At 36.3% G+C, this 23,158-nt stretch overlaps 1 protein-coding gene across 6 annotated transcripts in view; it reads left to right on the plus strand.

Moving 5' to 3' along the window:
• The window catches only part of PTBP3 (polypyrimidine tract binding protein 3), a 108,427-nt gene that overhangs the window by 43,906 nt on the left and 41,363 nt on the right, over positions 1–23,158 (plus strand). For 3 of the 6 annotated variants that reach the window (XM_012461831.3, XM_064378923.1, XM_012461833.3), the window contains 3 exons: positions 9,508–9,677; positions 15,988–16,134; positions 21,272–21,436. In XM_012461831.3, coding sequence (XP_012317254.1) covers positions 9,508–9,677; positions 15,988–16,134; positions 21,272–21,436 — 482 coding nt within the window. Of the gene's footprint in view, positions 1–9,263; positions 9,337–9,507; positions 9,678–15,987; positions 16,135–21,271; positions 21,437–23,158 lie in introns of all 6 variants that reach the window. The other 3 variants (XM_064378926.1, XM_012461838.3, XM_012461835.3) reach the window with 2 other exon arrangements.

A 23,158-nucleotide genomic window follows, 5' to 3' on the forward strand; every position in this document is an offset into this window, starting at 1 on the left:
GATATAGCACTCCTCTGTCAGTAATTGATAGTATAGTAGACAGAAACTCAGTAAAAGTATAGAACAGGGGTTGGCAAATTCTTACCTGTGGGCCAAATCCATCCCATTGCCCATTTTTAAATTTCCCATGAGCTAAGAGTGATTTTTAAAATTTAAAATGGTAAAAAATACTACAGGATAATATTAAATGACTTGTGAAACATTTATGAAATTCAGATTTCTGTGTCCATATGTAAAATTTTATTTGAGCACAGTTATGTGATTTGTTTATGGCTGCTTTCATGCCATAACTGCATCGTTGAGTAGTTCTGAGAGAGATCCTGTGGCCCACAGTGTCTGAAATATTTATGTGACCCTTTAAGAAAAAGTCGGTAGAGCCCTAATATAGAAAATTTTAAACAGCTTGATCTAGAACAGTCTTTCCAACTCCAGCATAATACACTTTGTTTTCAAGTTTATATAAAGTAGTTATCAAGTGTATGAGTCTTTTTCACACTGCTATAAAGAACTGCCCGAGACAAGGTAATTACAAAGAAAAGAGGTTTAATTGTCTCACAGTTCCACATAGCTGGGGAGGCCTCAGGAAACTTATAATTATGGCAGAAAGGAAAGCAGGCAAAGTTTTACATGGTGGCAGGCAAGAGAGAGTGAGTGCGAAGGAGGAACTATCAAACACATAACCATCAGATCTCATGAGAACTCACTCACTATCACAAGAAGAGCATGGGGGAAACCACCCCCATAATCCATTCACCTCCCACCAGGTCCCTCCCTCAGCAACTGGGAATCATGGGGATTGCAATTCCAGATGAGATTTGATGGAAACATAGAGTAAAACTGTATCATTCCGTCCCTGGTCCCTCCCAAATCTCACATTCTTTTTCCATTTCAAAACTAATTATGCTTCCCAATAGTCCCCCAAAATCTTAATTCATTCCAAAATTAACCCAAAGGCCAAGTCCAAAGTCTAATCTGAGAAAAGGCAAGTCCCTTCTGCCTATGAGCCTGTAGAATCAAAAACAAGTTAGTTACTTCTAAGATACAATGGGGATACAGGAATTGGATGAATGCTCCTATACCCAATGGAAGAAAGTGACCAAAATGAAGGGGCCATAGACTACAAGTCCAAAATCCAGCGGGGCAGTCATTAAATTTTGATGGTTTTCTCTCTCTTTTATTTTTTCAGATGAAGTCTCTGTTGCCCAGGCTGGAATACAGTGGCATGATCTTGGCTCATGGCAGCCTATGCCTCCTGGGTTCAAGTGATTCTCCTACCTCAGTCTACTGAGTAGTTGGGGCTACAGGTGCACACCACCACACCTGGCTAATTTTTGTATTATTAGTAGACATAGGGTTTTGTTATGTTGGCCAGTCTGGTCTTGAACTCCTGGCGTCAAGTGATCCACCTGCCTTGGCTTCCCAAAGTGCATTGAGATTATAGGCATGAGCAACCATGCCTGGCCAGTCATTAAATCTTAAGGCTCCAAAATAATCTCCTTTGACTCCACGTCTCACATCCAGGGCATGCTTTTGCAAAGGGTGGGCTTCCAAAGCCTTGGGCAGCTCTGCCTCTGTGGCTTTACAGGGTTCAGCCTTTGTGGCTCTGTTGAGTGCCAGTAGCTGGTGTTGAGTGCCTGTGGGTTTTCCAGGTGCATGGTGCAAGCTGTTGATGGATATACCATTCTGAGATCTGGAAGACGGAGGCTCTCTTCTCACAGCTCCACTAGGCTCAGTGCCTCAGCAGGGACTGTGTGTCTGGCCAACCCCACATTTTACTTCTGCACTGACCTAGTAAAGGTTCTCCAAGAGGGCTCTGCCCCTGCTGCAGAATTCTGCCTGGACATCAGGTTTTTCCATACATCCTCTGAAATCTAGGTGGAGGTTCCCAAAGCTCAACTCTTGTCTTCTCACCTGCAGGCCCAACACCACGTGGAAGCTGCCAGTGCTTGGGGCTTGCACCCTCTAAAGCAATGGCTGAGCTGTACCTTGGCCCCTTTTAGCCACCCCTGGAGCTAGAACAGCTGGGATGCAGGGTACCAAGTCCCAGGACTGCACAGAGCACCAGGGCCCAGCCCAGCTCATGAAACCCATTATTTTCTCCTAGGCCCCGAGGCCTGTGATGGGAGGGGCTGCTGTGAAGATCTCTGACATGCCCTGGAGATACTTTCTCTATTGTCTTCCGATTAACACCTCCTGTTTACTTGTGCAAATTTCTGTAGCCAGCTTGAACTTCTCCCCAGAAAATGAGTTCTTATTTTCTACCACATAGTCAGGCTGCAAATTTTCCAGACTTTTACGCTCTGTCACCTGTTGAACACTTTGCTATTTAGAAATATTATCTCTCTTGAGTTCAAAGTTCCACAGATCTCTAGGACAGGGGCAAAATGCTGCCAGTCTCTTTGTGAAAGCATTGCAAGAGTGACCTTGGTTCCATTTCCCAGTGAGTTCCTCATCTCTATCTGAGACGACCTCAGCCAGGACTTCATTGTCCATATCATTATCAGCATTTTGGCCAAAAGGATTCAACAAGTCTCTAGGAATTTCCAAAGTTTCCCACATCTTCATGTCTTCCTCTGAACCCTTCAAACTGTTCCAACCTCTGCCCATTATTCAGTTCCAAAGTCACTTTCACATTTTCAGGTATCTTTATAGCAGTATCCCACTCAACCAGTACCAATTTACTGTATTACTCTGTTCTCACACTGCTAAAAAGAACTGAGACTGGATACTTTATAAAGAAAAGAGGTTTAATTGACTCAGTTTCACAAGGCTGGTGAGGCCTCAGGAAACTTACAATCATGACAGAAAGGGAAGCAGGCAAGTCTTAATGTGGTGGCAGGTTAGAGTGAGTATCAAAGAGAAACTCTCAAACATAAAACCATCAGATCTTGTGAGAACTCCCTCACTAATCAGAACAGCGTAGGGGGAAAACCACCTCTATGATCCAATCACCTCCTACCAGGTCCCTCCCTCAACACATGGGGATTATGAGATTAAAATTCAAGATAAGATTTGGCTGGGGGGACACAGCCAAACCATATCACCAAAGTAGGCAGGCTGTATCCTGGATCCTAAAATAAGTTTAATCCTTTAAATAGGGATTAAAATCATATAGAGTAAATTACCTGACTTCATTAGAATCCTGTTAGAAATCAAAAAAGTAAGATCTTCAAATATTTTGGGGAAAAACTTCCCAAATAGTAAAAACAAAAACAGAAAACAACCCATTGATCAAAGAAGTTGTCATAAGGGATATTAGCAGATATTTTGAAAAGAAATAAAATGAAACCATAACTTAATGAAATTTGTGGGGTTCCTCTAAAACTCTTCTTAGAAATTTGTAGCTTTAAATAGTTATATTAGAAAAGAAAAAATGTCTAAAATCATCTAAGTTTCCAGCTATAACTAGCATAAAAAGAACAAGTTAAACTCTATAAGTTGATAGAAAAGAAGAAATAATTAAAGATGAACGCAAAAGTCAATGACAGAAAACAGTAGAGAAAAATTAATGAAACCAGTAGTTATTTATTTGATCAATAAAAATAATAATACCTCTAGGTAGACTTTAAAAAGAGAGAGAAAAGACACAAATTGCCAGTATCAAGAATGATTCTACAGTCATTAAAAGGATATTATTATTGACAATGTTTGTGACATTTTCATGTCAGTATTCATGAAGCATATTAATGAATCCCAGAATTGGTATGTTGAAGCCCTAACTCCCTATGTGATGGTATTTAGAGGTGGGACCTTTGAGGAATAATGTTTAGATTACATCATGAATTTGGGTAGGGTCCTCATAAGGGGATAAGAGCCCTTATAAGAAGAGACACTGGAGAGCTTGCCTGCACGTTCTCTCTGCTTGCTGTGTGAGGACACTGTAAAAAGTCAGCCAACAAATAGGCAGCTGACTGTAAGACAGGAAGAGCCCTCACCAGAAATCCTTGATCTTGGGCTTTTAACCTCTATAAATTTTTGTTGTTTAAGCCACCCGATCTGTGATATTTTGTATGGTAGACTTAGCAGACTAAGCAGATTAAGTGAATATTATGAAATTTTAAGCTAATAAATTTGACATTTTAGATGAAGTGGACAAATTCTTTGAAAGACACAAATTACCAGACTGATGCAGAAGGAATAGAAAACCCAGATAGCCACATAGCTGTTTTAAAAAATCCAATTAGTTATTGAAAACTACAGTTCCATATGGTTTTATTGATGAATTCTAATCAGCCATATAATGAATAAATAATACCAATCCTACACAGACTGTACAGAATATAAAGGAGGTGGGAACACTTTTCACTTTTTCTTATGAGGCCAGTATTATGCTGCTACAGGAAAAGAAAACTGCAGATTAATATCCTTCATGAATATTGACATGAAAATGTTTAGCAAGATATTGAAGTTGAGTTTCTCCTTGTAGTGGCAGTGAGAGAGCAGAGTACAAGCTGCAGCTGCAGGAGTGATGGCAGGACAAGCATTTCGAAAGTTTCTTCTGCTGTTTGAGTATTGGTTGAAAGGAGTACAGCTAAAACCATAGGCATTATGCTTCCAGAAACATCTCAAGGAAAAGTATTGTAAGTAACAGTTGGTAGCTGTTAGATAGGGCTCTGAAGGGAAGAATGGAGATATTTAACCAGTTAGCATGAAAGTTGGAGATAAAGTTGTACTCCCAAAATATGGAGGCACTAAAATAATTCTAAATGTTAGAGATTATCATTTTGTGACTAACAAAATTTTTAGCCAACTAGGAATAAAAGGGAACATTTTCAACCTGATAAAGGTACGAAACTACAGCTAGCATTATTATTATACTCGATAGTGTAAGATAATGCTTTTCCCCTAATATCAAGAACGAGGCAAGGATTCCCAGTCTCTTTCATTGTTTTCAACATTGTGCAGACAGAAACTCCTGGCTAGTTCAGTAAAGCTGTAAAATAAATAAATAAATAAATAGCAGGCCAGCCACGGTAGCTCACACCTGTAATCCCAGCACTTTGGGAGGCCGAGGTGGCCATATCACCTAAGATCAGGAGTTCGAAAAGGCCAACTTGGTGAAACTTCATCTCTACTAAAAATACAAAAGTTACCTGGGTGTGGTGGTGTGTGCCTGTAATCCCAACTACCAAGGAGGCTGAGGCAGGAGAATTGCTTGAACCTGGGAGGCGGAGGTTGCAGTGAGCTGGGATTGCACCACTGCATTCTAGCCTGGGTGACAGAGAATACTCCATCTCAAAAATAAAATAAAAGGCATACAAATTCAAGAGTAAGAAATAAAACTGTGTATGTGGAAATACTAAAGAATTTAGCAAGGCCATAGGATGTAAGTTCAATATATCAAAGTTAGTTGTCTTTCCTTATATTATCAATTATTAATTATAACAAAAATTTTAAAGTGTTATTTTCAGGTCCGTTAAAAATTATGAAGTACTTAGGAATAAAGGTATCAAAATATGTGTGAGACCATTACACTGAAAACGACAGGACTTTGCTGAGAGAAAGAAACTTAAAAGGATCTAAATAAATGCAGAGATGTCATGATGTTTGTGGTTTAGATAACTCAAAAATGTTAAGATGTAAATTCTCCCCAAATAGGTACCTCATTTCAAGAATTGTGATAAAGCTGTAGTAATCTATAGGGTCCATATTGCTTGGGGTAGGGGTTGGGGTTTGGTAGTGAGGACTAAGTGCAAAGAGGTACTAGAGAACTTTTTGGGATGATGAGAATGTTCTGTGTCTTGATTTTTGTGGTAGTTATATGGGTTGTATTTGTCAAAACTCAGCAAACCCTGCATTTAAAATGTGGGTGGATGTCTTATTCTACCTAAAGTAAACCCTCATAAAATTGATTTTTAAAAAATGAATCCATATTTCACAAGTAGTTTTCCCGACAGATTCTTCCAGTTTTCAGGTGAAAATATTATGAATTACTAAAAACCCTCTTCCACATAGCTTTTTGGAAGTGTGACTAATATGTAGTGAGCATTTTGTAGTTTTTAATATATAGTTCAGTAAAATACAAGATATACACAAACACAGTATTTTGAATGCTTATTTTTATATTAAGATTTTTGGAAACTGTAGTCCTTATGTACAGAAAATAATTATTTAAATTTATGTGTTCAATGAATTTGAATTTCCTTGTTTCCTACTGGCTTTTTTTTTTTTTTTTTTTTTTGAGACGGAGTTTCGCTCTTCTTACCCAGGCTGGAGTGCAATGGTGTGATCTCGGCTCACCGCAACCTCCGCCTCCTGGGTTCAGGCAATTCTCCTGCCTCAGCCTCCTGAGTAGCTGGGATTACAGGCACCCGCCACCATGCCCAGCTAATTCTTTTGTATTTTTAGTAGAGACGGGGTTTCACCGTGTTGACCAGGATGGTCTCGATCTCTTGACCTCGTGATCCACCAGCCTCGGCCTCCCAAAGTGCTGGGATTACAGGCGTGAGCCACCTCGCCTGGCCTCCTACTGGCTTTTAAATCATGGCCATACAATTGATTATAATGGTATACATTCTTCATCTTCAGATGATTTATCAAATCTTTACATATAACCCTTTCCCGGTCATCTAAATGAGTGGTTCTTAGATTTTGAGATTTCATATAATAGTAATATGTTAAGTTATTTTGGGCAGTGTCTTAATTATGGCAAATAAGGACATCAAGTGCAAATATTCACTATCACTTAACAATGACCATCTTGATTGGAAACAAAATAGAACATAATTTTCAAGCATTGTCATTCTTAAGAAATGCCAGACGTATTATTGATTGCAGTGTACTAGATGTTGTGCTGAGCATTTAAAATACATTGAGAAGAACAAATTAAAATTTCAGAATATCCTTGTTATACCCGTTTTACAGGAGTAGAATCTGAGGCTTAGTAATGTTAGGTTACTTGCTCAGAACAGGATACCTGATTTCATAGCTCCACACTCTTAACATAGTCCAGGCATTTTTACAATACGGAACAATTAACAACCTAAAATGCTGATTTATAATTGCATATTTATTGGTAAAAGTTTACTATCTTAGGTCTTTATTTGATAATGTAACACAAATGGGAGCTCAGGTAACTTGTTTGGTATTCATATTTTCTTAAACATAGAATACCTCTGTTAAAGAAACAGCTTTCTTAGTGTTCTTTCATTCTTGATGGGATATTCTGGGTAAACTGATAGAAGTCTCATGCCTTTAGAATGTTTCTCCAGTCCTTTAACTCCTTGTGCTGGTTGAGCAAGGCCACATTGGTGGTGTTACTGTTTAGCTCCCTATGTCTGCTGGGAGGGTGCCAAAAAGACATTCCCTGTTCAACTCTTGGCCCTATCCAGGACTCTGATGTTTGATGTTTTACTCTCGTGACAGTATTATCATTTGTTACTGTCCACAATCCATGTAAACCTTTGTAAATTTACAACGTCGGTGTCAAGTTACTTACCTTTTTGCAGGAGTAGTAGGACACTTTGAAATTTTTGTGGTTGAAATATGAAATTACCTTTACACTTTAGTTTGGGTATTTATGAGAATCAAATGAGGCAGTGTAAGTGAAGACAGTTTGAAAGTTAGAAGTGAAATGACATTTTAGGTATTTGGTGCCTGTTTTAGGTTTTTGGAGCAGAATAATGACATGATACACTTATTTTATTTTATTTTATTTTATTTTATTTTATGAGACTGGGTCTCAAGCTGAAGTGCAAGTGGTGCTATCTTGACTCACTGCAGCCTCCTCCTCCCTGGTTTAAGCGACTCTCCTGTCTCAGCCTCTCCAAGTAGCTGGATTACAGGCATATGCTACCACACCCTGCTAATTTTTGTATTTCTTTTGTAGAGATGGGGTTTTGCCGTATTGCTCAGGCTGGTCTCGAACTCCTGACCTCAGGTGATCTGCCCACCTGAGACTCCCAAAGTGCTGGGATTAGAGGCATGAATCACTGTGCTGGGCCCGATACACTATTTTAGTTAAACGTTGATACAATACTGGATCCCCAGAATATGGGAAGCAGGGAGAGTAAAACTAGAGAAAGGGAGAACTGAAGTGATCAAGGTGAGGTTGGTGACTTTCAGAGTGGAGATGTAAGAAGTAGTCATTTTGGAGGGAAAAATTAGTATTTCTTGGTGATTAATAAGGGAGAGAAGGAGATGGAAGCTCTTGCCTTCCAGATTAATTAATCCAATAAACATTTGTGTGTGCCTGTTATTTTCCATAATCTGACATAGGCATTTGCTGTATAAAGGCACACAGACCTGTATGGGTCTCTAGGTATTGATGGTGTTTTAGGTCTGGGTAGGGTGCTGCTTGCATTCATGAACACAGAGAATTTGGGAGCAAGTGCTAGTTTGGGTATTAAGTCAACCTGTCTAGTTGTAAACAAGTTAAGTTCTCTGCCACAGATATGGATATGAAATGTGGCTGTAGTAATTTTTATTTGGTCCTCATGAAATTTGTTTAGGATTACAGACATTTGATTGTAAAGTTGCATTAGTGTTTAGAGAAACGATATTTTTAGGCATTTGGAAAGATTTATTTTTTTCCAGATAGTGGCAAATATGGTATTTAGTGATTGAACAATATTGCAGTGAAACTTTTGGCTTTTAAGTAATTTGTGTTTAGTGTTTTTTGGTTCTATTTCTGGAAGAAAAACGTTTCTGAATCTTACCTGCTTAAATTTAAGTGTTCCATACAGGCTTGTCAATTCTAGTTATTCTCAGTATTGAAATAATAGCATTTAAATAAATTTGGCTTAGATAATTCTTTTCTTTTTTTTCTTTTACTTTACAGCAGTAATCCTCCAACTTAAGGGTAAATAGAATCTCCTGGTGGGCTTGTTAAAGCAGGTCAGTGGGTTCCACTCCCGGAGCTTCTGCTTCAGTAGGTCTGGGGTGGGGTTGGAAATTTGCATTTTCAGCAAGGTGGTACTTATGTTAAGAATTATTGTTATATAATAAGGAATAAGATTATACCATAGGACACCACAATTTAGCTTCTAAAAAATAAAGACTATTAACACCTAAGAAATAAACTTAATTTTCATAAATACACAACTCAAATCCAAATCTCCTTAGGAAGTGATAAAAGATTTTTATCATGGTCTTTCCTAAAATTTTATTGTTCTAATTTATTTAGCAATAGAATAAATTAGAAAAATATCCTTAAAATACGTTAAAGACATCATAAGTAGTGTTCTCTATTTATAAGAAAAAGTTGAGTATTTAGAGATATTTGAAATTATATAATTCACTTACCCTTATACTTTTCCTTGCAGTTAAAAATCAGACTTCAGTTTTAAAAAATGTAATACCTACAGTGAAAATCCAAAAACACCCATTCATTAAAAGGTAGTTGGTTTTGTTTTCTACTCTTTTTCCACCTACCCCCATCAGAGCCCCATGGTTCCCTGAAGTTCAAAACCCAAAACTCATTTAGGATTAAATGTGACAATATGGTTAATGTAGTATGTCAACCCAAATTAGTTTCAGTAATTTAAAAAAGAATCTTATGTTTTTTAGCTAATGGGAATGACAGCAAGAAATTTAAACGAGATAGACCTCCCTGTTCGCCTTCCCGTGTTCTCCATCTTCGAAAAATTCCATGTGATGTCACCGAAGCAGAGATCATATCATTAGGTCTACCATTTGGCAGAGTAACTAATCTTTTGATGTTGAAAGAAAAAAGGCAGGTATGTAATATTTAAAGATTGACACAGAGTGATTATCTCTAGGTGTTAGTGTTACTGATAATTTTTATTTTATTAAGCTTTTTTGTATTTTTAAAATTTCATACTATGAACATAAATTAGTTTTAAAAGTAGATTTTCTTGGGGGAATTGTAACAGGAAGCAACAAACGATAACTTATCTTTTTTCTTCTTAACAAGAAACATTTTACATTTTATATTTGATTTTTTAGTTAATTTGTTTTTAATTTTCTTTGTATTACACAGTGGTTTATCAAATGTCCTATGATTAGCAGAAAACGCTGTTAGATATAAATTATATCTCATTTGGCAAATTAAAGGACAGTTAAGTTTTCAAAAATCTTGATAAAAATGTATTGTCAAAAGACAAAATCACAACACATGTAAACATGATTTGGTTGGCTTTTATTTGTGATTCTAGAACTGAGCAACACCTCAATCTGTAAAATAGAATGAATGTTCCACTGGGCAAGACAGAACAGTTGGTTTTTTAATAAGGTGGTAACAAGGAAGTGACAATTGTTTAAAAAGTGAATTTGTTAACATCAGGTTATTGCATTACTTTTCCTGTAAGGGTTAGAGCAGAGGGAATTTATTGTGCTGATTCAGGTAGGCCACGCTCTTTCTGATTGGTTGCTGTAAATCTCCTGTTTTCAGGAAAAACTGGTTTGTTTGGGGATTTACCTGCTATGCTTTGCCTGGGTGACTCCATTTTGATTTGGACTGGTCTGCTGGGGCATAGTACAGGAGGCTAGTCCAAAATAATGTCCTCTCAAAAAGTTTAACAGGATGTTTTAGATATAGAATTAATATGTGGCTTCTTTCATAATTCTAAAGAGACTGTAAAGAGTCTTCATTTGAGAAGTGAACAGGTTCTTAAGATGAATAAGGATACTTGTTTCTGTGGTGACCATGACAAAAAATATAATACTTGTCATGTTGATTTTAATAATTGTATGTCCTCTTGTTCCAACTCAGACCCCACTGGGATGAATTCTTTAGTTCTTTCCAAGTTTTTGGTTGTCCTAAAAATCTTTTATACTGCTCATTACTGTAAAGAAGAGGACAACAAATCTAGGCCCTAGGTATTTTGTAGTATATTGTGATGTATAACTGTGTTTCTTCTGTTTTTGGTAAATAATAAGTTTAAGAAACATTGTAAATACATTCATAAATAAATAGATTGGTAAGCATTGGGCATGAAAGTGGTTGGATGATGATGTCTAACTGAGTTCCCTATCTTTAGTAAATTATTTAATTAATATCCTCTTTAATTCAGATGAGGTTACTAAGATTTGGAGAAGTAACATGCCTTAATATTTGGTCCTTGTTGTAGTTCCACATTTGTCTTAAATCCTTTGGAGACAGTGCATCCCTGCCAGTTAGATCTTTATTTAACAATTGCTGCTATTGAGAATAGTATCGTTTGCATGTGAACAGAGACAACATGGCCATGTCTAATGGCTAATTGCCTGTGAAAGGCTGAGCAGGCAACATCATAATTTTCTTTGTCTCTGCTACTGGTTCTGGGTTTATTTTATCGGTAAGATAACCGTGTTATGTTAATTGCTTGTGTTTTGATCATAAATCCTGTTTAGAAAATACCTTTTTAGTAATACACTTCAGTAAGAGATTCTGATTTGAGTCCCTAGAACCACTCATGAGTGATAACCTTTCCCAGGGCATCTGCAGGGTGGAGTGTTGGGGGCCAAATGGGGATTATTTTTACCAGCCTTCCTCTGAGTAGTGACTTTTGGCTGTCTCTCCACTACATACTATGAAAATTGGATTTTTTGACCAGATACTTAAATAAAACGTAAGTAATTATTGAACTCCATGTGGAAAACATTATTTTTACATATGAAATTTTAGGTTCTATGTACTTTAAGAAAGAAAATACTGTGACAAGAATCATATGTTCTAAATACATTGTTTAGCTTTTCCTTTATGTGACTGATGTTAGAAATTGAATTTGTTCTTAACATTTAGAAAGGAGATTGCAGAAATACGCCCATACAGTGAATATTATTGTTTACAAATTGTTTGTTGGAAAATGATTTAAATATAGTTAGTTAGAAACCAGCTAGTTGCCATAGCTGTTTTTCCTGCCTTGATCATTTTTATCCTATTGTTTTAGAAAAATAAGAAAAAATATATTATTGACACAAGTGGATAATGGCTTCAAAGTGCATCATGGATATTTTTACCTTTCAAATAGTATAAATGACTTGAAGTCAATTTTGCTCTTTTAAAATGGTGGAATTTTTATTTATTTGGGGAGTTTTATTTGTTTATTGTGGGTTGATTTGTGATGTTTTATCCACTGTCACATGGCTAACATCACTGTTTCGTAGAACATTGGTGGTTCATGTGGAGCATTTCATTGGTTCAGTTGTTACATTTGGTTGTACAGTTATACATCGTGTTTAACATCTGTCCAGTTAATATTACTTTTTTAGACTTTATGTGGAAACATTTGACAAGGTAACTATAAACAAAGAAATAGTTTAATTTAGAGATATTTGCCATTTCATGTGTTCAGTAAAGTTTATTGTTAACAAATGAATATTTTATAAATTGTAAATGTTTTATACATAACTTGAAGTGGTTGATAAATGCTTGCTAATTAAATACTCTTGTGGCTGAGTATGGTGGCACTTGCCTCAAAGATTGCTTGAGTCTGAGCTTTCTGAGCTGTAGTGTACTAAGCCGATCTGGTATCAGTATGGTCCAGGCTGCCTAAGGAGGGGTGAACTGGCTCAGATCAAAACCCGAGCAGGTCAGAACTCCTGTGCTGAGCAGTAGTGAGATCATGCCTGTGAATAGCTACTGCATTCCAGCCCAGGCAACATATCAAGACCCCTGTCTCTTAAAAAAATGGATGGATGAATGAATGAATGAATGAATAAATAAATAAATACCTTCTTTTGTAGTAAATAAGAAATTGGATTGTCAGAAATTTGTGTTGATTTGGATCAGGAGTGAGTGGTTTCTGCATTTTAAATTTGAGTTGTTCTTACAGGTGGTTTTGAGGACTCAGAATGGTTAATGTCTATAGTTTATCTTTCTAACTAACCATTAACATAGGGGGACAGAGGCTGGGCACAGTGGTTCATGCCTGTAATCCCACCACTTTGGGAGGCTGAGGCAGGAGGATTACTTGAGCTGAGGAGTTCAAGACCAGCCTGGGCAGTATACTGAGACCTCATCTCTATCAGAATTGTAAAAAATTAGCCAAGTGTAGTGGCACCTACCTGTAGTCCACCTACTTGGGAGGCTGAGATGGGAGGATTGCTTGAGCCTAGGGAAGTGGAGGTTGCAGTGAGCTGAGATCTCGCCACTGCACTCCATTGTAGTGAGACCATCTCAAAAAAAAAAAAAGAAATAGAGTACGATAGGGGGACAAAATCTACCACCTAAAGCTTTGTAAGTATCTTATTCCTGTAAGAGGAAACTATGTCTACAGTAAGATATAAATATCAGTGGCTTTTGCCACCTCAGCTTTTCCCAAGTCATTCTTCAGATATCTACTATTAGTACAGTGACTACAGATATCAAGTCACTTGAATGACTTAATATTGACTCAGTGTAGGAAGTTCTCAGATTTCCATAATTGAATAATTGATCCTTTATACAATATTTTTAAAAACATTCTGTATTTGGAAGATTATAAGCTATTTTCTTTTCTTTTGAGACGGAGTTTTGCTCTGTTGCCCAGGCTGGAGTACACTGGAGTTCACTGGTGTGATCTCGGACTCACTGCAACCTCCACCTCCCAGGTTCAAGTGATTCTCCTGTCTCAGCCTCTCGAGAAGCTAGGATTACAGACACCTGCCACCACACCTGGCTAATTTTTTGTGTGTGATTTTAGTAAAGATGGGGTTACACCATGTTGGCCAGGCTGGTCTTGAACTCCTGACCTCAAGTGATCTGCCTGCTGCAGCCTCTCAAAGTATTTGGATCACAGGCGTGAGCCACTACACCTGGCCTTATTTTCTGATACAGGTTGAATATCTCTAATCTGAAAATGAGGTGCTCCAAAACCTGAAACTTTTTGAGTGCCATAACAATCAAAGGAAATGCTCACTGGAGCATTTTGGATTCTGAATTTTTTAATTAGGGTTGCTCAGCTGGTAAGTATCTAAGGCAAATATTTAATATTACAAAATCTGAAATCCAAAACACTTCTAAGCATTTTGGATAAGGAATACTCAGCCTGTACCTCAGAATTAAATATGACATATATGTGCACGTCTGTGTTTTAATGAATGCCTTAATACTTAAAAAGGAACCTAGACTGGGCGCAATATCTCATGCCTGTAATCCTAGCACTTTGAGAGACTGAGGTGGGCAGATCACTTGAGGTCAGGAGTGAGACCAGCCTGGCTAACATGGTGAAAACCCGTCTCTACTAAAAATGCAAAAATTAGCCAGGTGTGATGGTGCATGCCTGTAATCTCAGTTACTCAGGAGGCTGAGGCAGGAGAATCATTTGAACCCTGGAGGCGGGGGTTGCAGTGAGCCGAGATCATGCCACTGCACTCCAGCCTGGGCGACAGAGTGAGACTCCATCTCAAAAAAAAAAAAAAAAAAAGATTTGGAATTGGAAAATTACCACTTAATTAACTGGTTTTATGTGTTTGTTTTTTTTTTCTTGTTTCTTCCTAAAAATACTTAAAAAGACAAATCTAAAGTGTGCACTATCATATGAGTAAAAGGTGAAAGATTTATACCATTTGAAGAGAAACCAGAGTATTGATCACCATTTTACAGGGATGCTTTTCAGAGCTGAGTTTAGTAGTTTTATTCTGAAAAATCTCATACAGTCCAACTAACAAGAATTAAAAATCATCTCACTTAAAACTCATCTCATGTTAGAGCTACGAAGAGACTTAAAGATCCTGTTAGGCAGTGCTTCATGTTTTAGATGAGGAAACTGAGGCTCAGAGGTGTTAATGATTAAGTTGTCATAGCTAAGCATAGATTTTAATGAAGTTCCCTTTCTACCATATCATGCTAGTTCTCATTTCTTGCTATCACATATGTTGGTAAAGTATGAGATAATAAAACTGTTACTGAAAAAAGTGAATGCTCTATTTTATTTATAAATGGCTGTTTTAAAAAAGAGTAAAAGGAGAACAAACTGTTTTGCCCAATCCTTTCTAAGAATCTGGGTATTTTAGAGCAGTGTTTCTCAATGTTTTTTTCTCTGTTTTTTTCTTTCTGTTCCCTTAAAGACTCTTTTTAGCCCCTTTACTCTCTAATTGTCCCCATTAAGTTTAGTATCTGTTTATGTATTGTAGCCATTTTTTTTTCTTAAATGTAGTTTTGCTCAGTCACCCAGGCTTGAGTGCAATGGCGAGATCTTGGCTCACTGCAACCTTCACTTCCTGGGATCAAGTGATTCTCCTGCCTCAGCCGCACGAGTAGCTGGGATTACAGAGACCCACTATCATGCCTGGCTAATTTTTGTATTTTTAGTAAAGATGAGGTTTCACCATGTTGGCCAGGCTGGTCTTAAACTCCTGATCTCATCTATCCACCCAACTTGGCTTCCCAAAGTGCTGGGATTACAGGCGTGAACCATCATACCCGGCCGTAGCCTCAGTATTTTTAATGATAAACTTAAATCACAACCCCTGAAAGCATCCATTTACAATGGTGACATACACATTTATTTTGATCTTTTAAATTATTTCTAGATTTTAAAAGAAACAGAAATAAAAGGAAATCCAAAAACTCACATACATAAAATCACTTAATCAACTGGCAGTTAACAAATCCTTTGAGACAGTGTCTCACTCTGTTACCCTGCTAGAGTGCAGTGGTGCAAACATGGACCACTGCAGCCTCAACCTCCCAGGCTCAAGCAGTCCTCCTACTCAGCCCCTCACCACCCCGCCCCCCAGCCCCAAGTAGCTGGGACCACAGGGATGTGCCACCATGCCCAGCTAAGTTTTAAAATTTTTTGGTAGAGATGGGTTCTCCCTATGTTTCCCAGGCTGGTGTTGAACTCCTGGGCTCAAGCAATCCTCCCATCTTCTCTTCCCAAAGTGCTTGCAATTACAGTTGTGAACCACCATGCCTGGCTTCTCAAGTTCTTCAGTGAACCCAACTTTTTAGATGTTTCTAATTAACATCCATGATATTTTGAAGCAAAGGCTTTTTCCCCCCCTTGGAGGTTATACCATTTTACTTGAGAATGCATGGGTTTAGAGCAAGCTAGAATGGCAACATACCTCTTGTCTTTCAAAACGGTGAGCTTTCACTTTACCTTCTTGTGTTTATTGCAGGCTTTCTTAGAAATGGCTTCTGAGGAAGCTGCTGTTACTATGGTGAATTATTACACTCCTATTACTCCTCACCTTCGAAGCCAGCCTGTTTATATTCAGTATTCCAATCACAGAGAACTTAAGACTGACAATCTACCTAATCAAGCTGTAAGTATTAAAGGTGTTTTTAAAAATAGGTATAGGAACACATGGTATGGTAACTTAGATACTTTACAGATGAAGAAAACTGAATGTGTTTTTCTTCATTTTAGGATACTTTACTAGTGATAACTGTATATGTGAATTCTTCCCCAAATTCTTAAGAATAAGAAAGCAGTGCCATTTAGAAACATATTAGAAGTTCATTTTTTCTCTTGAAACTGTTTTCACAATAAAAAAGGAGAAAAAAAATTTATTGTTATATACACCTTAAAATCTCAGATTTGAAGGAACTTTTGGAAATCATTCATTTCAATCATCTTTTTATAGACTATAACAAAGGCATTGGGAAATTGAGTGATATTAAGTAATGGAACTTAAGACATTAATAAGAATTTGTTTAGAATTGTTCATTAAATGATTTTTGACTTCTCAAGATGAATGTGAAATGTAGCATAGCAACATTTCTTACCCATTTTTTTGTTACTTTGGTGTAGCTAACATTGAATCTTTTGTGTCTTCCCATGTTGATTTTTAAGTGGTTAAAAATAGTATAATTTGGAGTTATTTAAGGAGAGAAAATCTTTATCCACAAAGCAAATACATTTTAAGAAAGTATTTTTTTTTAATTATGATTTTAAGGGCATGTTTGGCCTCTGTATTCTTGCTCTAGGCAAAGAACTCCTCCAGCTCTCTGATTTTGTGTTGAAAGGCAGTATAATGTAAGCTGTTGAGATTAAATTAGTTTTCCACATTGTTTGAAACAGTGACATTTACTGCATACAATCCTTAACTTACTTTAGGCAATATTAATGGCATATAATAAACTATATAAACTTAAAATAAATACAATATTAGATGTTTTAAGAAAGAATAGACTTAAAAAAAAAAGTCGTCATTACAAATTGTTTATCAGATACATGCTTATGGTACACCGTTGAATCAAAAAAAGTAAAAGAGAAAAGAACCAAAACCAATCCAGTTACCCAGAGATAACTAATAACTAGTGTCTATATATCTAATTTTATACAAAATGTTTTGAAATCTTTTTTTCTGTGTAATATTATGGACATGGGTTTATTACAACAAATACAGCATTGTCTCATCAGCTTTTAATGACTATAATGCTCCCTTGTATAGGAGAATTATAATTTGTCCAATTTCTTTTTGATATACACTGAAGTTGTTTCCAGTGTATATTCCAATCCAATAAAATGTATATTGCCATATAATACAATGTATATTCCAGCTTATGTGTATGAAATTGCCAGGACAAAGCATGTGCCTCTTTTAAATTTTGATATATGTTGCATGATTGCTTTCTGTAGAGATTATATGCTTAGAGTCCTACCAATATAATGGATGAGCAAGTGGCTTTTTAGTCTTTAATAGGTAGATGAGTAATTATATCTTATTTTTTACTTTTACTTGACAATTTGTAAAATACTTAAACGGATTTCTGTTAGTGCCATTTTCCCCATTTTTTTATCATAGTAAAATATATGTGACATAAAATTTACCATTTCAGTCACTTTAAAATGTAGTTTAATGGCATTAAGTGCATTCACATTGTTGTATAGTCACCAGCACACTCCATCTCTAGATGCCATTTCTCATCACCTCAAACTGAAACACTCCATCCATCATACAGTAACTTCCTATTCCTTTCTCCCTCCCACCTCTGGCAACTGCCATTCTACCTTCAGTCTCTATGAATTTTTAAATATTTTTATATGTATAGTCAAATCTCTTAGGATGTCGTAGTACAGTCTGACTTTGGTACCATGCTAAGAAAGACCTAGTACACCAAGATTTAAAAAAGAATCTACATATGTTTTCTTCTAATAATTAATAATTAAAAAAATAATCTACATATGTTTTCTTTCATGTTGTGGTTCTTATGTCTATTAGGAATTTTTTCGATGTGGGGAATGAGGGTAGGGCTTCAGTCATTTTTTACTCCAAGAGACTAGTTTCTCCTGCATTATTTTTGAATAACTCATTTATTACCCACTAATGTGAAACTTGTCCTTTATCATATATTAGTTTTCTATACACACACTATGCCTGCTGATCATATGTACACGCACGCACACACTCGCACTCTTGTCTAACCTTCCTATATATTCTGCTTATACATTCTACTCTCGTGTGTGTGTGAGCACACGTGCTATGCATTCCATGTTTAACCTTGACTACCTTTTGAATTCCAAAAGCTTGGATTCCATTTTTGCATCTGTGCCCTAAGGCTTAATTTTTTTTTTTGGCGGGGAGTGGTGCGGGGGGGACATGGAATTTTGCTCTTTGCCAAGGCTGGAGTGAAGTGGCACCATCTTGGCTGGGAGTATAGGTGCCCACCACCATGGCGGGCTAATTTTTATATTTTTAGTAGAGACTGAAAATACAATGTCGGAAGTCTGGAACTTGACATCAGGTGATCCACCCGCTTCTGCCTCCCAGAGTGCTAGGAGCCCCTAAGGCTTAATATATGGTAGGGCAAGACCTTATTTCTTACTCTCTTTTCAGAAATTAACTGATTGAATGTTTTGCCTATTTCTCCAGATAAATTTTGAAATTATTTTCGTAACTCTTGTCCCCTAAAAATGGAATTGGGTTGATGTTAAAGATTAATTTGAGATAATTAATTATGCAAATTAATTATATTACTCTCTGATTCTTTTAAGGAGGAAGTTTTATTTTGTTTGTTTTCCTTTATGTCTTTCAGTAGAGTTTTAAATTTTCCTTCATGTAACTCCTGCAGTTTTCTCATTAGTGTGATTCCCAAATATGTTAGTATAAATCTTGAAGAAGAAAAAACAATTTAATAAAGATTGGATTATTCCAAAGAGAAATAGTGAGAATCCCAGTTGCTTGGTAACCAAAGCCAGCCTAAATGACCTAGTTTATTCTTAGATAGACTTCGTTTCTTCCCAATACTTTTTCTATCTTGTTGCTTTTGTACAATTTTTATGCATTGATGTTTGATAAAATACAATAATTGTTTTTTATTTAATTTTTTTTTATTTTAGACTGAGCATAATTGGGAAAAATAATTTTTAAAATTCAAACTCCTACATCAAACCCGAAGTCAAAGTTACATTACCTGTTCGATATTTTAAAGTACTATAATATCTTTTTATTCTGACATTCCCAGAAAGCTGATAGATGAGTGTTTCATTCCTTTTTGTTCTCTGAATAGCAGTCTATCCCAAAATATGCACATTGCTTTTCCAGTTTATGGACTTATTGCCAGAAGATCAGGTGAATATTAAGTGTTTTTGTTTCCTTGATTTAAACTAAAATTACAAGTGTAAAATTTAGATAATATTATGAGATACAGCATTTGAGAAATGGTCGTATTAATGGCAGTCATTATTGTATTGGTTTTTCTTGACCTTGTGGATGAAAGTTTATAAATCTGCCATGAGATGATCATAGAAGGATTTTCTCTAAAAAGCCATCAAACTTAACACTTTGCAAGATCTGTGCATTTTTTATTGTATGTTAATTTTCATCTTCTTAATCTGAGAAATGTCTTTTTTACGTTTTCCAGGCATTTAAAAATTTTACATGATGTATATATTACTCCTTATCCCACATTAATTAAATCTGTTTTCCTGATCATACTGCTGCTATTATTTCCTTTAGTAATTTAACTATTCCAGAGAGTTTGTTACCCAAACATTTTAAAATTATTTTCCATGATAGGAGTTGTGCTTTTTCATAATTTTTAGCATCAGACACACATATTTTATTTTATTTTTGAGACAGAATCTTGCTGTGTGGTCCCAAAGATAATAATAATAGTTGGTTTACATTTTGAGAGAATCACAAAGTTAGAAAAAAGTTTCCGTTATAGTACAAAGAGTTTTGATTTCTTGAGCCTTTTGAGAATAAGTTGTCACTCTGGTCCTTCTTTCCTGTCCAATATTTTTAGTGTGCATTTCCTACAAACAAGGACTTTCTTCTGTTAACCAGAATACAACAATCAACATTAGGAAGTTAACATTGATACATAAGTTCCCTCCATTCCTCATACCCCATGTATGTTTTGCCAGTTGACCCAATAATGTTTGTTTATAGCAAAAGGATTCAATTAGGATCACATTTCCATTTAATTGTAATATCTTTTTAGTTTACCTTTTAAGGCCTTTCATAACCTTGACACCGTTGAAAATTATAAGCAATTTATTTTCAAGAATATCCCTCAATTTGAGTTTGACATTTCCTTGTGATTCAATTGAGAGTATCTATCTTTGACAGAGCATCACAGAAATAATGCTCTTTTCATTGCAGCATAAAATTTCCATTTGCTGTGTTAGTAATGATGGGCTCTTTGATCACTTGATTAGGGTGGTGGTTGCCAGCCTTCTCCACTATAAAGTTATTACTTACAAAGGGGAAAGAGTAGTATGTTGTGGGAAGGTACTTTAAGACTATGTAAATATACTGTTCCTCATCAGCTGTTAATTTATGAGAGTATGGAGTAAAGATTTCTTATGTTATTTGATGGGTTTTTTGTTTTTAACAGTTGTTAGTATTTTGATACACAAATTGTCCTACATTTGGCCAGTGCAGGCTCCTTCAAGCTGGTTTCTATGTCCTTTGGAATATCCCTATCATTCTTTGAACATTTCCTTGCATTCTGACCAATGCTCCCTCCCCCTGCCCCAAAACAAAAATGTTTTATACTCATCTTGTGATTTCTGGGGCCCAGTTCTGGAACCAGCTCTTCTTTTAGAGTGCCCTGGTTCCTTTTAGTGAAAATATTTAGAAGCCTGTCTTGCCTACTCTTGCTTAGGTGTAAACATCCCATGCCATAGTCTTTAATGTTGCTTTCATATTTCTTCCCCCATTGTCTTTGAAAATTAGAAAATAAAAATTATATCCAAATGTTCTCTTTTTCTCCATGTGTTTTTTTTTCCTTCAAGTAAATTTAAGCACCTTTTAAAAATACTGTGTGATTGTGGTAAGTGGGCAGGTCTTTGTTGACTGATTATAAATTTAGGATATTACCTCTAGACAAAGTAGATAAATCTTGTTTTACTTAACCATATTGCTTCATATTGTTTTATGTCAACGAAACTTTAGGATTCATATAATGCGTCTGTATAATCAAAAGTTCTCATTCTGGGTTGTTCTATAGCGAGCCCAAGCTGCACTGCAGGCTGTCAGTGCTGTCCAGTCAGGAAGCCTGGCCCTTTCTGGAGGTCCTTCCAATGAAGGCACAGTCCTACCTGGGCAGAGCCCTGTGCTTCGAATAATTATCGAAAACCTCTTTTACCCTGTTACTCTGGAAGTTCTTCATCAGGTAAGGAGGAATAAATACTCTTAAGAAAGTTGTCAAATATGACCTCCGAAACTTTTGATGTTTTATATCTAAGTTTTTTAGCTTATTGGTTTTGGTTGATATATTTGTGTTTTGTTGTTGTTGTTGTTGTTGTTTTTTGAGGTGCAGTCTAGCTCTGTTGCCAGGCTGGAGTGCATTGGTAAGATCTCAGCTCACTGCAGTCTCCACCTCCCAGGTTCGAGTGATTCTCCTGCCTCAGCCTCCCGAGTAGCTGGGACTACAGGTGCATGCCACCACGCCCAGCTGATTTTTGTATTTTTAGTAGAGACAGGGTTTTCACCATGTTGGCCAGGATGGTCTCAATCTCTTGATCTTGTGATCCACCCACCTTAGCCTCCCAAAAGTGCTGAGATTACAGGTGTGAGCTACCGCATTAGCTGATATATTTGTTTAAATAGGGAAAAAAATCTTTTTCATTGTGTTTCTTACAAGAAATAGTATCAGTTAGAGGTAACTTTTTGACAGCCTCCTTTTTCTAACTTGAATAATGATTAAAAAGGGTGTAAAATGACTTGATTTTTTTCTTATAGGTAAACATGAAAATGAACAAAGCATAGGTATACTGTGAAAAGTCCAGGTAGTTCTTGTTCATTAGAAAGTAACGTCACTATTGAGTACAACTAATTTATTTCTGTTGACAACTTCTTACATTTATTACTGATTTAAAAATTCTAAAGGAAAAGTGTATAATAAGTCTTCTTGTGTAGTATGAATATACCATATTAAATATTGACTGATGCCCCACCTAAGCTTCATACACTACCCATTGATATATCTAAATTTTCTTGATAAAACAAATCATGGTGAATAATATGTAGAATTTAAGAATTGAAGGTCAACTAGTTTCGTAATTTTGTAGTAAATAAATTCGAAACCCAAATAATTGGCAAGTATTGAATATTGAATATTGTAGAGAATAATTGAAGAGCCATTTAGAATTGAAGCTTCCTGATGTAATTTCCAGTGTTTTGTTTTTGAATGCTTACTAATACGCTCTTTCTATATATGTATATCTTCAAAATGTAATATACAGTTATTTGGTAATCTGTGAATATAAATGTTAGACATATAGCCCCAAAGTTTAGTCAGTTTCTGTCCTCTTTAGCTATATACTGATTTCATTTCATTACACTTATCAACCCACATATTAAAATACTACAACACATCCCTTGCTTATTTTCATTTAACAGAGTCATGGCTTTGGGTTTGTAGTATGTGCAGAGTCATGGGGGGTGTGTGTGTGCTTATATATGTAAGAATTGAAATGCATCTTACTCTAGGCTCACATTTTACAAATAAAGAAGCTAGGGCCCTTAGAAGTTCAATTGCTTTCCCACAGTCCTTGTACCAATTGGCAATAGAGCTCAGACACATTTCTTAGTAAAGTCTTGTGCCATGCTCGTAAATATTAAAATATGCCATTGAGTAGGCCTACTGGGTTCCCCTTTGATAGTTTTCTGAGTACCATTTTAAAAACATATGCATTTGTGAAGCGTGTCCTAAGGAGGACTTGAGCAATGGTGTCCAGAGCCACAGTTGCTTTATTAAAGGGTTTAGCCGTTGCTTAAGTGATTGGTTTCATTGTTCTTGTGGATTTTCTTCTTTTCTGTTTATCCCACAAAATGGCCTTGAAGGCTAATGTGATCTTCAGCAGTGTTTGTTCCAGGTTGCTACTGTAACATT

This window comes from Aotus nancymaae, unplaced genomic scaffold (genome assembly GCF_030222135.1).
Source record: "Aotus nancymaae isolate 86718 unplaced genomic scaffold, 86718_ANA_hifiasm-v0.15.2.pri h1tg000003l, whole genome shotgun sequence".
Lineage (NCBI taxonomy): Eukaryota > Metazoa > Chordata > Mammalia > Primates > Aotidae > Aotus > Aotus nancymaae.